At 34.8% G+C, this 14,362-nt stretch overlaps 1 protein-coding gene across 4 annotated transcripts in view; it reads right to left on the reverse strand.

Annotated features, from left to right (window-relative positions):
* Window positions 1–14,362, reverse strand: part of RAVER2 (ribonucleoprotein, PTB binding 2) — a 115,057-nt gene that overhangs the window by 40,644 nt on the left and 60,051 nt on the right. For 2 of the 4 annotated variants that reach the window (XM_081225220.1, XM_081225219.1), the window contains exons 7-10: window positions 12,873–12,977; window positions 12,603–12,714; window positions 10,401–10,669; window positions 632–743 (exon numbers count right to left, since the gene is read on the reverse strand). In XM_081225220.1, the coding sequence (XP_081081346.1) occupies window positions 632–743; window positions 10,401–10,669; window positions 12,603–12,714; window positions 12,873–12,977 (598 nt within the window). The remainder of the gene's footprint in view (window positions 1–631; window positions 744–10,400; window positions 10,670–12,602; window positions 12,715–12,872; window positions 12,978–14,362) is intronic. The other 2 variants (XM_081225221.1, XM_081225222.1) reach the window with 2 other exon arrangements.

A 14,362-nucleotide genomic window follows, 5' to 3' on the forward strand; every position in this document is an offset into this window, starting at 1 on the left:
TTCCATAAAATTCAATAAATTGATAATATGCTTAATAACATATTATAAAAGATGTTTTCCTTAAATAAAATAGAATGCATTTTAAAAGCTCTTATTTAGTTATTCTTTCAATTTATGGACTAGGGTCATAACATGGGGTTTAATTGGTTAATATGCATTATTTGCTTCCATTAAGTTAAAAATTAAAGTAAAACTCATTATGAAAAGTATTCAATAAAACTCCAAAATACTGGGCTTCCCTGGTGGCGCAGTGGTTAAGAATCCGCCTGCCAATGCAGGGGACACAGGTTCGAGCCCTGGTCCGGGAAGATCCCACATGCCGCGGAGCAACTAAGCCCGTGCGCCACAACTACTGACTCTAGAGCCCACGAGCCACAACTATTGAGCCAGCGAGCTACCTAAAACTATGGAAGCCCATGCGCCTGGAGCCCGTGCTCCGCAACAAGAGAAGCCACCACAATGAGAAGCCCACGCACCACAGCGAATAGTAGCCCCCGCTCGCCGCGACTAGAGAAAGCCCCCTGTGCAGCAACAGAAGACCCGATGCAGCCAAAAATAAATTAAATAAATAAATTTAAAAATAATAATAATAATAAAAACTCCAAAATACTAATACTGAGCTCTTACTTACATGATAAGCACACACTGGGCAACACACTTGCTAAGTTCAAGTATGGATTTTTACTGAGCCGAATTTCTTTCGGTGGTTCTCCCAAGAGTGAAGTCTGATTCTTAGAGGCAGCCTATTTGTCAAAAACAAGAGAGTGGGTGCTTAATAAGAGGTATAAGAAAATAAAAATGCAAGAAGAGTAGAGAAATACTTGTTCTTCAATAAATCTGGCCTAGTATGATAAAAATTTGTGAAACCTAATGTTTGAAGCTATAAATTTGTGAAATATTTCTGGATACTGATTAAAATGATCACATTTCACCTGCTACTATTTTTCCAATTAGTTTTAAAAAGCTATTCTAGAACCACAGAACTTTAGAACTGAAAGAGAACTAAAGGCCATCTTGTACAACCTTCTCATTTGAACCAGGAGAGAATTCATGTTCACGAGAAGAAACAAATCCCATACCTTATTTTCAGAAATACTATCATCAACGTTTACTTATTAAGATAGTTACTTAATATTTGGCCACAGCCATATGACAAAGGCAAAGCTTATTTAGCTCTGGTATTAAAAATAATACCAAATAAAATGAATGGATTTAATAAAATCCAATTCAACATTTAGATGATAACCCTAGAAATTCATATTTATTGAAAATATATGATAGCAGTATATATATATATTTAAAATAAACTTATTTATTTATTTATTTTTGGCTGCATTGGGTCTTCGTTGCTGCACGCAGGCTTTCTCTAGTTGTGGTGAGCCGGGGCTACTCTTCGTTGCGGTGCACGGGCTTCTCACTGCAGTGGCTTCTCTAGTTGCAGAGCACGGGCTCTAAGGCTCACAGGCTTCAGTAGTTGTGTCTCGCGGGCTCTAGAGTGCAGGCTCAGTAGTTGTGGCACACTGGCTTAGTTGCTCCGCGGCATGTGGGATCTTCCTGGACCAGGGCTCGAACCCATGTCTCTTGCACTGGCAGGTGGATTCTTAAGCACTGCACCACCAGGGAAATCCCGATATCAGTATATTTTTATATAACTAGGTGTAAGGGTTCTAGTATTTCTTTAACAGAAAAGTAAGGAGACAAAATCATGGGCTGATTCTTCCGTATATTTCATATTATTCTGCCAGAATTTTTACTTTTCACTCTAGGATGGTAAAGATTTTAAAACAAGACACAATTCAGGTTGGTTAATGCTAGTAGCTATGTTTTCTTTTAAATTAATTTTTATTTTGTTCCCTGAACAGAATGAAGAGAGCATAATCTCAAGAGCATCTTTCTATATTTGAGAGCCAAATCTCCTTACATTTGTTCCTTATCTGGCCAATATTATTGTATTTAGACAGAGGAAGCTGTCTTGTACATCTTCATAAGCCCCCCAAAAGTCCACATTTGCTTGTGATATGTAAATCGCAGATGAAGATGTATTCATTCATTCATACATGTATACTGAATACTTACTATGCTCTAGGCATTGTGGTAAGCATTGGTAATACTAAAATGAGTAAGACAGGGGTACTATCCTTAAGAAATTCAGTCTAGTAGATAAGATAGTTCAAGAGAAGTCTAAGATGGAACCATAAGGTTACAAATGGGAGCTAAAACCATTAGATATATGCCAAAGGAAAGCAGATAGCATGAGAAGGGACAGAATCCTAGAGAAAATCCAGTGATTGAGGAAAGGAAAGGTAGCCAGCAAAGAAGTTTCTGATTTTGTTTCTAAGTACTCAAATTGCTAAAGTAATCAGATTATATCCATAGCAGGGATTCTCAGCTCTAGCTATGCATGAGAATCACTTTAAAAACTCAAATAAATAAATAAATAAATAAATACAGAGTCACTCAACAAAGAAAATCCATGGACCAAATGGCTTCACTGGAGAATTCTACCAAGTTCTACAAGGAATTAACATCAACCCTTCTCAAACTCTTCCACAAAATTAAAAGAGAGAACGCCTCCTAACTCATTCTATGAGACCAGTATTACACTGGTACCAAAGCCAGAAAGACACTACAAGAAAACTACAAAACAATATCCCCTATGAATATTGATGCAAAAATCATCAACAAAATACTAGCAAACCAAATTTGGCACATTATTAAAAGGATTATACACCATAAGCAAGTGGGATTTCTTCCTAGAATGCAAGAATGATTCAACATACAAAATCATTCAATGTAATATACTCCACTAACAGATTGAAGGAAGAAATGCATGATCATCTCAATTAATGCAAAAAAAAGCATTTGAGGGCTTCCCTGGTGGCGCAGTGGTTGAGAGTCCGCCTGCCGATGCAGGGGACACGGGTTCGTGCCCCTATCCCGGAAGATCCCACATGCCGCGCAGCGGCTGGGCCCGCGAGCCATGGCCGCGGAGCCTGTGTGTCCGGAGTCTGTGCTCCGCAACGGGAGAGGCCACAGCAGTGAGAGGCCCGCGTACAGCAAAAAAAAAAAAAAAAAAAAAAAAGCATTTGACAAAATTCAACATACTTTCATGATTAAAATTAAACACTTTCAACAAACAATTAATAGAAGGAAACTACCCTAACATAACAAAAAGCCAACATTATACTCAATGGTGATCTTCTAAGATCAAGAAAAAGACAAATATACCTGCTTTCACAAAGTCTGTTCAGTATAGTATTGGAAGTTCTAGCCAGAGCAATTAGGCAGGAAAAAGAAAAATAAAAAGCTTTCAAACTGAAAAGGAGGAAGTAAAATTAGTTCTCTTTGCAGATGACATGAAAATCCTAAAGATTACATACACACACATGCACAAAATGTTAGAACTAATAAAAGAATTTAGCAAAGTCACAGGACATAAAATCAACATGCAAAAATCAGTTGTGTTTCTATACACTAATAATGAACAATCCAAAAGGAAATTTTTTTAAAATTTCCACTTACAATAGCATCAAAAAGAATAAAGTAATTAGGAATTAACTGAACCAAGGAGGAGAAATATTTGTACACTTAAACCTTCAAAACATTGCTGAAAGAAAATAAAGATATAAATAAATGAAAAGACATCCCATGTTCATGTATTGGAAGATTTATTATTGTTAAATGTCAATACTAACCAAAGTGATCTACAGATTCAATATAATCCCTATCAAAATTCTAACTTTTTTGGGCAGAAATAGAAAACTCCATCCTAAAATTGATATGAAATATCAAGGAACCCCAAACAGTCAAAACAATATTGAAAAAGATGAACAATAATGGAAGGCTCATACTTTCTAATTTTCAAGCTTACTACACAGCTACAGTAGTCTCAACAGTATGGTACTGGCATAAAGACAAACATAAAGACCAACAGAATAGGATAGAGAGCCCAGAAACAAATTACTGCATATATAGTTAAATAATTTTCAGTAAGTGTCAAAACTGTACAATGGGGATAGGCAGTCTTTTCAACAAAAAATGATGGGAATTCTGGATATCCACGTAAAAGAATGAAGTGGATCCTTACCTAACACCACATACAAAAATGAACTCAAAATGGATCAAAGTCTTAATTGTAAGAGCTAAAACTATAGAAGTCTTAAAAGAAAAGCTTAGGTGAAAAGATTCATAACACTGGATTTGGCAATCATTTCTTGGAGATGACATCAAAAACAGAAGCAAAGAAAAAAAAAAAGAAGATCATATGTAGGGCCACAAAACAAGTCTTAACAAATTTAAGAGTACTGAAATCATATCAAGGATTGTTCTGACTATACTGCTATGAAACCAGGAATCAATACTAAGAGGAAAATTGGAAAATTCACAGATATGTAGAAATTAAATAACACACTCTTGAACAACAAAGAAGTCAAAGAAGAAATCAAAAGAGACATCAGAAAGTATCTTGAGACAAATGAAAATGGAAACACAACATACCAAAACTTATGGGCTGCAGAAAAAGCAGCTTAAAAGGGAAGTTTATAGCAATAAATGTCTACATGAAGAAAAAAGAAAGATCTCAAAGAAACAATCTAACTTTACACCTCAAGTTACTAGCAAAAGAAGAACAAACCAAGCCCAAAATTAGCAGAAGAAAGGAAATAATAAAGATTAGAGCAGAAATAAATGAAATAGCACTATAAACACAGATCAATGAAATTAAGTGTTAGGTGTTTTGAAAGGATAAACAAAACAGACAAATTTAGCTACAATAACCAAGAGAAAAAGAGAAGACTCAAGTAAATACAACTGACCCCTGAACAACAAGAGTTTGAATTGTGCAGGTCCACTTATATGTGGATTTTTAAAAATAAACATAGTACGTGTATTTTCTTTTTACATCTTTGAATTAACTAATTGTGGGGAAAAGTTTGTGTTCAATTAGTGATCACAATCCATGTAATCAAAAAGGGTCCTGATTCTATCCAAACTGTTTCAGCTTCCTGTGCTTGAGTGAGTCATTTATCAATGCCTTTGTTTTGGAGGCAGAGATATCAGTACATGGACTTTTCACTGCTCAGCAGGTCAGTGCCCCTAACCCCTTTGTTGTTTAAGGGTCAACTGCAGTTATAAATGGAAGAGGAGACATTACAACTACAGATACCACAGAAATACAAAGAATCATAAGTGATTATTATCAGCAAATATATGCTAAAAAATTGGGTAACCTATGAAAAAATGGATAAATTGCTAGAAACATACAACCTACCAAGACTGAATCAAAAAGAAATAGAAAATATGAACAGACCAATAATGAGTAAGGAGTAATCAAATACCTGACAACAATGAAAAGCCTGGGACCAGGTGGTTTCACTGCTGAATTCTACCAAACATTTAAAGAAGAATTAACACCAATCCTTCTGAAATTCTTCCCAAAAACTGAAGATGAAGGAATACCTCCTAACCTATTTTATGAGGTCAGCACTGCCCTCATACCAAAGCCAGACAAAAACATTACAAGAAAAGAAAACTACAGGCCAATGTCCCTGATGAACACAGATTCAAAAATCCTTAACACAGTACTAGCAGCCCTAAATGAAATACTGGCAACCTGAACTTGACAACACATTAAAAGGATTGTACTCTGTGATCAAGTGGGATTTATCCCTGGGATGCAAGGATGGTTCAACACAGGCCAATCAATAAATGTGATACACCACATTAACAGAATAAAGGATAAAAACCATATGACTGTCTCAATAGATGCAAAAAACACCTTGGACAAAATTCAACATCATTTCATCATCAAAACTCTCAACAAACTGGGCATAGAGGAAATCTATATACCTCAACATAATAAAAGCCATATATAAAGGACATGCCCACAGCTAACATCATAGCTTTTCCTCTAAGATCAGGAAAAGGACAAGGATGCCCACTCTCACCACTTTTATTCAACATAGTATTGGAAGTCCTAGCTAGAGCAATTTGGCAAGAAAAAAGAAATAAAAGGCATCTAAATCAAAAAGGAAGAAATTGAACTATCTCTGTTAGCATCTGTTGCATTTCTATATACTAACAATGAACTATTTAAAAAGAAATTAAGAAAACAATCCCAGTTATAATACTACCAAAAAGACTAAAATACTTAGGAATAAATTTAGCCATTAGGAATAAATTTAGCCAGTGAGGTGACAGAACTGTATACTGAAAACTATATGACACTGATAAAAAAAATCAAAAATTACACAAATAACTGGAAAGATATCCTGGGTTCATGGATTAGAAGAATTAATATTGTTAAAATGTCCACACTGCCCAAAGTGATCTACAGATTCAATGCAATCCCTATCAAGATTTCAATGGCACTTTTCACAGAAATAGAATGAACAATCCTAAAATTTATGTGGAACCACAAAAGATCCTGAATAGCTAAAGCAATCTTGAGAAAAAGTTCAAAGTGGAGGCATCACACTTCCTGGTTCCAAACTATATTACAAAGCCATAGTCATCAAAACAGTACGGTACTTGCATAAAAACAGACACCCTGACCTATGAAAAGAATAGAGCCCTAAAATAAAGCCATATATATGTGGTCAACTAATATTTGAAAAGGGTGCCAAGAATACACAATGGGTAAAGGACACTCTCTTTAATAAATGGGTGTTGGGAAAACTGTATGTCCATATGGAAAAAAATGAGACTGGATCCTGATCTTACACCACACACAAATATTTACTCAAATTGGATTAAAGACTTAAATATAAGACCTGAAACCATAAAACTAGAAGAAAATATAGGGGAAAAGCTACTTGACATTGGTCTTAGCAATCATTTTTTTGGATATGACAGCAAAAGCATAGACAACAAAAGCAAAAATAAGCAAGTGCTAAAAAGCTAAACTAAACCAAAGAGCTTTTCTACAGCAAAGGAAACAATCAACAAAATTAAAAGGCAACTTATGGAATGGGAGAACATATTTGCAAACCATATATCTGAGAAGGGGTTAATATCCAAAATATATTTAGGAACTCATATGACTCAATAGCAAAGAAAACAAATAACCCAATTAAAAAATAGCAAAGAATCGGAATAGACATTTTTGCAAAGGAGACATACAGGTGGCCAATAGGCATATGAAGAGGTCCTTAACATCACTAATCATTGGGGAAATGCAAATCCAAAACCACAATGAGACATGATGTTGGTGAGGATGTGGAGAAATTGGAACCCTCGTGCTTTGCTGGTGGAAATGAAAAATGGTACAGTTGCTGTGGAAAATAGAACGGCAGTTCCTCAAAAAATAAGATATAGATGTACCATATGATTCACCTATTCGACCTCTGGGTAAATACCCCAAAGAACTGAAAACAGGGACTCTAACAGATATTTGTATATAGCAGCATTTTTCACAAGAGCCCAAAACGGACACAACCCAAATGTCCATCAATGGACAAATGGAGAAAGAAAATGTAGTCTAGGGACTTCCCTGGTGGCGCAGTGGTTAAGAATCCACCTGCCAATGCAGGGGACACGGGTTTGAGCCCCGGTCTGGGAAGATCCCACATGCCGCAGAGCAACTAAGCCAGTGTGCCACAACTATTGAGCCTGCACTCTAGAGCCCGTGAGCCACAACTACTGAAGCCCTTGCATCTAGAGCCCATGCCCTGCAACAAGAGAAGCCACTGCAATGAGAAGCCCGCACACCGCAACGAAGAGTAGCCACCACTCGCCGCAACTAGAAAAAGCCTGTGGGCAGCAACAAAGACCCAACACAGCCAAAAATAAATAAATTAAAAAATTTTTGTAATGTAGTCTATAAATACAATAGAATATTATTCAGCCTTTAAAAAAAGGAAATTCCAATACATGCTATAACGTGGATGACCCTTGAAGACACTATGGTGATGGAAATAAGTCAGACAAAAAGGACAAAAATTGTATCATTCCACTTACTTTGGGTACCTAGAATAGTCAAATTCTAGGACAGAAAGTAAACAGTGTTTACTGGAGGCTGGGGAGAAGGGAAAATGGAGAGTTGTTGAATGGGTACAGAGCTGCAATATGGGATGATGAAAAAGTTCTGGAGATGGATAGTAGTGATAGTTGCAAAACAATGTGAATGTACTTAATGCCACTGAGTTGTACACTTAAAATTCAGATCTCACCCCTATCTCTCTGAATCAGATTCTCAGGGCTGAGGAAGTTAGAATCCAACCCTCTCCATCTTTTTTTTTTTTTTTTTTTTTTTTAAAACTCCAGTGGTGATTCTGACAAAAAGACAGAATCAAGAATCACTGGTCAGGGGCTTCCCTGGTGGCGCAGTGGTTGAGAGTCCGCCTGCCGATGCAGGGGACACGGGTTCGTGCCCCGGTCTAGGAAGATCCCACATGCCACAGAGCGGCTAGGCCCGTGCGCCATGGCTGCTGAGCCTGCGCGTCCAGAGCCTGTGCTCCACAATGGGAGAGGCCACAACAGTGAGAGGCCCGCGTACCGCAAAAAAAAAAAAAAAAAAAAAAAAGAATCACTGGTCAACATAATATTAAAGATGCAGGTCTAAAAATTTACAGCCGAGTTTAACCAACTGTTTAACAAAGTCCAAAATTCTGCTACATACTTGGAAAACATACTTTGAGGTTACCTGGTCCAAGCCCCTATTGTCAGGAAAGAAGAATCACTTCTACAACAATCTGTACAGATGTTCACCTGGGGTCTGCATAATCATTTTGAATGATATGACATTCACATCTTTGTGAAAGTGTCAAACTTTTTCTTTGTTTGAAAACTTCAACTGTTCTTTGTTATATTAAGCCTAAATATGCTTTATTGTATGTCATACTTATCGGACTAATTCTGCCCACTAGAGAAACATAAAATACCATGTGACTAGACTGGTCTGTAAATTTTTTTTTTTAATGTCAAATTAAATGTCAGCTGGTCAACCCTTGCCAAGTTCCATGTATCTACTTCCTTCAATTCTTCTTCACGGGACTTGTTTTCCAGGCCCTGCCCCACTTCACCTGTCTTCTTCCAGATACACTCTCATTTGCCCATTATGTGAATCACCTCAAGTCCAGTTTTTCTAAAGACCCTAGTGCTTTCAATGAATTAAAAAGTCTGTGCAAAAAGATACAGACTATTCATATATGAGTTTAACTTCCCTCAATAACTTAAGCAATTAATCCTGCAGATAAATTTTTAAAATTCACTCTATGAAGAACCACCTTAGCTTCCTCAATGTACAATTATAGGCATTCTATCCATACCTCCTGCCATGACTAGGTGACACCAAAACCTCTTACAAAGTCAATATTATTATTTTGACATTTGAATATAGCCAACTACAAGAATTGTTTCCTCACATGCCACTTCTAATCCAAAGGGTATTCTAGGGTACAAGTAAAAAAAATTAAATGTACTTTATTCTACCTACCAATTATAACATTTACAAATATCAGTGGTTTATAAACCAATAAAATTTTGGGTAAAAACCAAGAATTAAAACCAAGATTAGATTCTTTTGAACAGACCAGAGATTAATAACTGGCTTTGAAATTTTTCAGATAAAATAGAATTTATTCTACCTTTAAATATTAAAATAATACTTAATTAGCTAGAGAATATACATTTTAGAAAAAATTAGTATATTTTAAAGAGCAGCATTATTATTTACTAAGAAATCCTTATAAATATCATTATATAATTGGATAAGTATTAATGGTACTACCACACTTTTCCAAACTACAAAATTTTGAACTTACATTCCTTTATATTTGAAAACTATGCATATCTCAAAAGTTTTTAGAAAAGCAAATGTTTATAGGAATAAAGAATTCATATTTAAATATTTTATAATAACAGATTTTAAAAACATTTTATAAAAATTAAATTATTTTATTTACAGACAAACTGGCAAGTAATTAAGCACAATCCCAAACATCATTTGGCATAACTTATCAAAGGATGGATTTTTGTTTGTTTATAATGACAGGTTTTGTTTTTTTTTTAGAGTCCAATATTTTCTTCTCTTTTGAGAAGTAAATGTACAGTATGAAAAAGCCTTCATGTCATTGACATATTATAGGAATTATCTAGTTTATAATCCATATTTATATACTTTAAGTATACTATCAACTTCCTTTGAAATTCAAAAATAGTTAAGATTACTTGATACTTCATAAATTATACCACCTGTAAAATAACCAAAAATTAGATTACTCTCGAATTAGAATAATTTCATTTAAGATATAGTTTAAAAGGAATATATATATATATTTCTTTGTAGTATATACATAATGTAGTACACACATATATACTTCATGTATATACATGTGTGCATTTATATGTATGTGTATGCACGCATGTACACACTCACACACACACACACACAGTTTTCTTACCCCTGAACTTATCTCCAGGCCTTTTGGCTGACTTTGTTGTTGTTTATGATGTCCCGTGAGCAAGCCTCCAGCAGTAAGGTTTGGAAAGCTCTGAAGATAAGCCTGTGACCCTGAGAAATTTCCTTCTGCCATCCCCACCAAGGCTGGCTGTTTCTCCTGAGTGTTCCCGTGCCCTGGCCCAGCTTGTCCAGCAATGTGCTGATTTGGAAGGAATGGTAACATGCCCATGCCAGCTGTTATAGTTGTTTGAGTTGGAATCAAATTAGATGCTGTAGTGAACCACAAATGCAAAAAGTTTTTGGTTAGATGAGGCTTATTCACAATAGTCCTTTTGATTTTGTCAAGTTATGGGCAAAATGTGCAGAAACCTATTTTTTTACCTAATAGAGAACAGTTAAAATACAAAAGGTGAGGTTAAAGGTTATAAATTAGCAGCCTCCTGTATGGAAAAACAAAAACCTCTAATAGTAATCATGCTTTTCCTATTTTCAACAACTTCCAGGATAATCTCAAGGATATTATATTTTTTAGTTCCAAGTTTTAATTGTACATTTTAGAAGGTGAGAGCAAAATTTATATACTTTTTGGCACTTAAGTTATATCAGTGCCTTTTTTTTTAATGCCCAGTCATTGTAATTTGCCTGCTTTCATATTTGAAGGGAATAATTACCTAAGCCTTCAGTTTAAAAAAAGTCTCTGACACTCAAAAGTTAATAAAGTTACATTAAACCCAACAATATATTTAGTCAGCCAGCTTGCACCAGCTCCTAAGAGTCAACTGTGCTATCTTTTCCCAGCTCTTGAGTTCAACGTCTTTGCATAGGTAACCTGAAATCAGCCATGGTTGGACTGTTTACACACAGAAATCCACAAATGCTACAAATCAAGATTTTTTTTTAACCCAGAGAGCTGGTTTTTAAACACCAGCACACCACTGGTTTAAAAAAACATCAGTGTTTATGAATAGCTAAGCACCAAATGAAAGTTTAACACATTAAAGTTTTACATTTTTATTTACAGGGAATAACAAGAAATTCTGGAAGAAATAAAATTTTAATAGGAAAATTCTGAACCATTCAATTTTTTAAAACTCTATAGGTCAAAACTAAATGAAAAGAGCTAGTTTTGACAACTATCTTAATTAAATCAAAGTTATATTTTACAAATTCACTAAACAAATTTCTTAAATTATTTTTAGTACTAACTATTTAGAGATAGATTCTCAGTTCTATCTTTTAGCAATTATTTATTTGGACACTTTGAATTTTCAGTGTTCTTAAAGCAGCAGTGCTAAAGCAAATGGCTAGTTATTTAATCCAACACAAATTATAAATATCTGTATAAGCTTTTAGGCATACAATATTTAATTTTTAGGACAGACTCTATCACACCATAAAAATTTCTATACCTGTCTGTGTACTGGTTTAACTTTTGCCCAGTCAATTCCAATAATCTGAATTGATTATTTGACCATTTGACTTGGTTTTATGTACAAGAGGCTAAATATGCTACCCATATTTAACTGACTTGGTTTTTTTTCTTTTTTATCACTGGTGGACTTTCTCTTTTTTTTCCCCTCAGCATGCTCACTTCAAACAAATTTCAGTTAAACTTCAAATTGAAAGTGCCTTTCAAAATCCCATAAGACATCTTGGTATACTACCATGCTATTATTCTGAAAAGAAAAATAATTGTTCCATTTAAATTTGTTATATTTTAGAAGCACATAATACACATTTTTTTTACTATTAATTTGGAGCTCACATTTTAGAAATGATACAAACAAACAATCAAACTTTAAATTTATAATTACCAGATATTTCTTAATAAAAGCTAAGGGTTTCTTATCCAGGCAAAAATTAAATGGATTCCTATGTAATGTGCTGTCAGCCCAGTGGGCAGCATGTCAGTCTCAAATAGATCTATGTCTTTGCCTCATGCTGCTGTGAACCTTCATCAAATATTAAAGCATATCCAACAGAGAAAGTCTTATCCTGGCATAGAAGCAAGTCCATCAATAAATAACTACCAATAGTATTCTAATATTAAAAATAGAAAAGCCAAGAGGGCTCTTGAAATTTTAAATGATTGAATAAAACTCAAATCTGACCTTCCTGTAAATAAAAGTAGAATACAGGTACACTATCTTTAAATCTCAAATCTGACTGTTTACTGACGTCTCAGCAAACACACATAATTTACTTTTATGTGCTTCTCCAAGATGGCCCAACTCTGTTTTCAATGGAAGCGGTGACCCTATCCCTACTGCAGCTTGAAGTACCATAGCTGGGGGTTCTCCAAGTAAGCCTGGTTTCTGCAAAAGAAGAGAAGAAAAGGCTTTTGCTCATGGCAGCAAGACATAACCTAATAAAAAAGCTACACATGTGAAAATTCATTAACAATCTGACCAACAGTCTGATTACATAAAAGGAATGAACTCATTTCAAATGAAAAAAATAATTCCATACTTACATTATTAGTATGAATATTCTCAAACTTCATTAATTGTTGCTGTGCCAGTGGTACATGAGAAAGATTCTGAAGAAATAAATTAGAAGTATTACCCATAAGTGAGCTCTGTGAAAATGATAAAACATTAAGTTAGTTTAACTTTGAAGAGCTACTTGTTGTGTAATTCATTTTAAATTTCAATTCCTGAGTTGATCTGAGCAAAAGCAACAGCTTCTTAATATTCTACTTTCTAATTACGGGCAACACTAATTAATTCTTTCAATAATACACAAGATGTGACCATACAGTCATGAAACTAATTCCATTTCCCTTCCTTCTTTTCTTTCATCCTTCCTCCCCTCCCCTCACCCCTTTCTGGCTTTGATGTATCATTCAATCATTTATTTATTCATTTCATCATTCAACAAAGATTTATTGAGCACTTCTATGTGCCAGGCACTGTGCTACAATATGATCTGCCCTCATGGATCTTATAGTCCCCTGAGGAGGGGAGACATTAATTAATTATAAAAACATACAATTAAAAATGGCAATGAGTGTATGAAGGAAAAATACAAGGAGCTATGGGAACAAATAGTGGTGGAACTTGATTTAGACTGGTAAATTCAAGAAAGGTTTCCCTGAGGAACTAACTCTTGCACAGAGATCTGAAGGCTGTGGAGAAATAACTAGGTGAAGTCTGGGGGAACAAGGTGGTGCTGCGGTGGGAAGTATTCCAGGCAGAAGAACAGCAGGAGCAAAGACCTAAGGAGAAGAGAAGAAAGCCCTTCACGGACCAAAAGCAGTTCACCAGAGCTGGGACAGTGACACCTAAGGCATATGAGAGGCAGGAGAGGCCAGCTTAGACAGGCCCTCAAGGCAAAATTAAGCAGTTGGTCTTTATTTTAAAGTAAAGGGAATATTGTCAATACTCTGGTCTCCCCTCCCATATCACTTTAAACCTTATTGTAATTAACTGTTTAATGCTTGTTTTCTCTATTTGTTGAAATTCTATAAGGATAAGGACTGTGAATATTCTGTTCAATGCTATAGCCTCAATGACTAGCAGAGTGTCTAGTACATGTTAGATTTTCAATAAAATATGTTGAGTAAATGAATGAACAATGTACAGGTCATATGTTAGATTCTAAGAATGAAAAATAAACAAATAAGCCTTTTCCTTAAAAAGCTGCGTTTAGGAACAGACATTCATTCATTCAACCTATAACAACCCATTTATCATGTGTTAGGTTTGATTTGTAATTAGGCATCTATATAGATATAGCCTTAAACAGTACCTGAAATTAGTAGGTAATATTTATCTCCAATATTATGGATATTTATGTACACAAACATAGTTTAAAATACTTATCTGAAAAAGGTAAGAAAAAAAATTTTTACTGTCATAAATATATAAATTATTTCTATAACGTTGATTAAATTTTAAGAATTAAGAGTTATTGTTCATTTATTTTTCTTTCTGTAAATACTTTGAGTTAAGACCACATAAA

This window comes from Mesoplodon bidens (genome assembly GCF_964165515.1).
Source record: "Mesoplodon bidens genome assembly, chromosome: 2".
NCBI lineage: Eukaryota > Metazoa > Chordata > Mammalia > Artiodactyla > Ziphiidae > Mesoplodon > Mesoplodon bidens.